The sequence below is a fragment of the Strongylocentrotus purpuratus genome, unplaced genomic scaffold (assembly GCF_000002235.5).
Source record: "Strongylocentrotus purpuratus isolate Spur 01 unplaced genomic scaffold, Spur_5.0 spur5_scaffold_13, whole genome shotgun sequence".
In the NCBI taxonomy this organism is placed as follows: domain Eukaryota; kingdom Metazoa; phylum Echinodermata; class Echinoidea; order Camarodonta; family Strongylocentrotidae; genus Strongylocentrotus; species Strongylocentrotus purpuratus.
Genome location: NW_022145598.1, coordinates 14,954,728 through 14,957,160, shown reverse-complemented (window position 1 = coordinate 14,957,160; position 2,433 = coordinate 14,954,728). Strand labels below are relative to the sequence as shown.

The window sequence follows — 2,433 nt, the reverse complement described above, 5'->3', positions numbered from 1 at the left end:
ATAGATATATCTATTGATAGCTATGGCTTTTGATAGGACTACACATGCACCATTAATATGTGAAGTTCATTGCGGTTGGAATGGCACGGTATACAAGGAAGTAACTCGGTCCTGAACACGTACCCAATATCATTTTTTTTAACTGGCAGTGGTACCGTTGTGGTAAAACTTTCGATAGTGAAGAGGGAGGGGAGGGGAGGGGGGGGGGGTGTAAGTCTATATCATATCCTCTATGCCTATTGAATGCTACATGCCGAAACAACCAAAACGTTTTCTGTGAATAAATAATATAATGTGGGTGCTGAATTAAAATAAACTACTTGAGTTATTCCCCACGAACTGTATGGACACATCCTTCTTGAAGGGATTCTTGAAAATATAAATATACCTATGATTTTCAGTTATTGGGGTAATTTTAAGAGATTATTTATTACTATATTGAAGTATTGGACTGGCTATCTCATCAACTCAGCTCTCAATTAACATAAGAAAACGAGGATCATGGGGGACCAATGGTCATCGATTAGGCATTGTTTTCAATGTAGAGGGAGCAACTAGCTACAAGCAGTACAGTGGGGCTTAAGCATGCTAAAGTTTGGGGCAAAATATTTAAAATGCAATCAGTAGTTATCAAACTTCCATGATTGTCTTTGCTATGGTGAAGAGCAGTGGGTAGCTACAAAGGGGCACGAGGGCACCTGTCTCTCCCCCCCCCCCCATCCATGGAAAGGTTTTTAAAAAAAAATAACCCCCAAAAGAGGGAGGGCATGAGGCAAGGGACAGGGGAAAGCTAAAATTAATATAAAATGAAAGGACCCTTTTCCACAACCTTCATTACGCAATGGCCTTGTTAGTTTGCATTAATTCACCTACACACTAAACCCTGCCCGGCCACCCCCATGATACCAGTGCCCCTCAATGTCTGAGGCTCATGCTATGCCACTGATGATGGATATTAAAGCCAGTCTACACTAGTTTGGCCAGGAGGGATTAGACTTCCCTCCATGGTCACTGACAGGTGGTTAACTCATCAAATCAACTCTCAATTAACACAAAAGGGGGATCATGGCGGACCAGCGATCACCGATTAGCCATTGTTTGCTATATAGAGGTCGCAAGTTGCTATACGTAGTGCAGTGGGGCTTTAAGATAATCAAATAACAACATGAACTACAATCTTTAAAGACAAATGAGTCAATCAGTCATATATGACCATAGTGACTGGCTTGAAGAAGAACAACAATCATGATCGAAAAGAATGACGTTTTTTTTTAAAATCAACTTATGGCAATAAAATAGCATTTTCCATCAACTATTGTAAATGTGCGAACATTACATTAACATTATTATACTTCTCAGAACAAAATTTCGATGAGACAGACAATAATTGGGTACTGAAATTTGATTTGATTTTCGAAAGTCTTTTCGATCGTCTTGAAAACTTCCCCTTCCAAGCCCTTCGATTGGATACTCACATTAAATGCCTTCAATCTCTCGGGGTCGACGCCGGGGGCGGTCTCGCCCATCTTATCGCTGTCATCATCTCCATCGTCGTCGTCGTCTTCGTCTTTGATTGTGAGATCTTCGGGCGTCTCTCTACTCGATTCCCCCGACGCCGCAGCGGCAGCAGCAGCCGCTAGAAGGCTGTACCCGTACCCGTTCGCTGCCGGCTAGAGTAAGTAAATGCAGAGAAAATGTTTCAAGTTATTCTTCATTTATTCTCGAGTTAAAAAAGAAGGGGAAGGAGGGGTAGAAGATGGGAGTAAAGATGATGATGATAGTGGTGGTGGTGATGATGATCATGAGGACGAAGAAGCAGGAGGAAGAACAAGCAAACACACACAAAAAAAAGAGGAGAAAAACGAAAAAGAAGATGATGAAGGAAAAGAAAAGCAAGAAAAGGAAGGAGCAGAAGAAGAGGAAAAGAAGACGAAAATCACTAAAATACATGTTAAAGGGTAGCTCAACATGTTTTATTTGTTGATGAATGATAACCAAAATATATCTGAATGTCTTGTTTAACTGCGGCAAGTCAATTTTATTCAGCAAAGTCTCACCAAAAGAGAAGGCATCGTATTTGCAGTTATCTTTGTATTTCTGAATATTCGCTTACTATATGACAACTTTGTAACTCTCACTATTACTCAATACAAGCCATTTAAAGATGTGACTTGTGTTTCTGTTAATGACTTCACATGCAGTGTGCAAACTCTTACAAACACGACAAACGCGCATACTCAACCCAAGTGATAATGTAATAATACGTAATCATTATTCATAATCACTCGAGTGTTTGTGTGGTGATTTTCCCTCTTTATGAAGATGAGATATTTAAAATGATATGAGTCATTTTTCTTTATTTTAGATTGCATGGATATAAATATAGACAGGAACAATGGGGTTGGACAAGGAGAAGGAAATAATACGGCCAAG

General features: G+C 39.9%; 1 protein-coding gene across 1 annotated transcript in view; it reads right to left on the bottom strand.

The window, feature by feature from the left end:
* LOC574645 (nucleolar protein 4-like) overlaps positions 1-2,072 on the bottom strand; it is a 14,632-nt gene extending 12,560 nt beyond the window's left edge. Inside the window, exons 1-2 of the mRNA XM_030983556.1 lie at positions 2,058-2,072; positions 1,476-1,670 (exon numbers count right to left, since the gene is read on the bottom strand). Coding sequence (XP_030839416.1) covers positions 1,476-1,670; positions 2,058-2,072 — 210 coding nt within the window. The remainder of the gene's footprint in view (positions 1-1,475; positions 1,671-2,057) is intronic.
* Between the last annotated feature and the right edge of the window lie 361 nt (positions 2,073-2,433).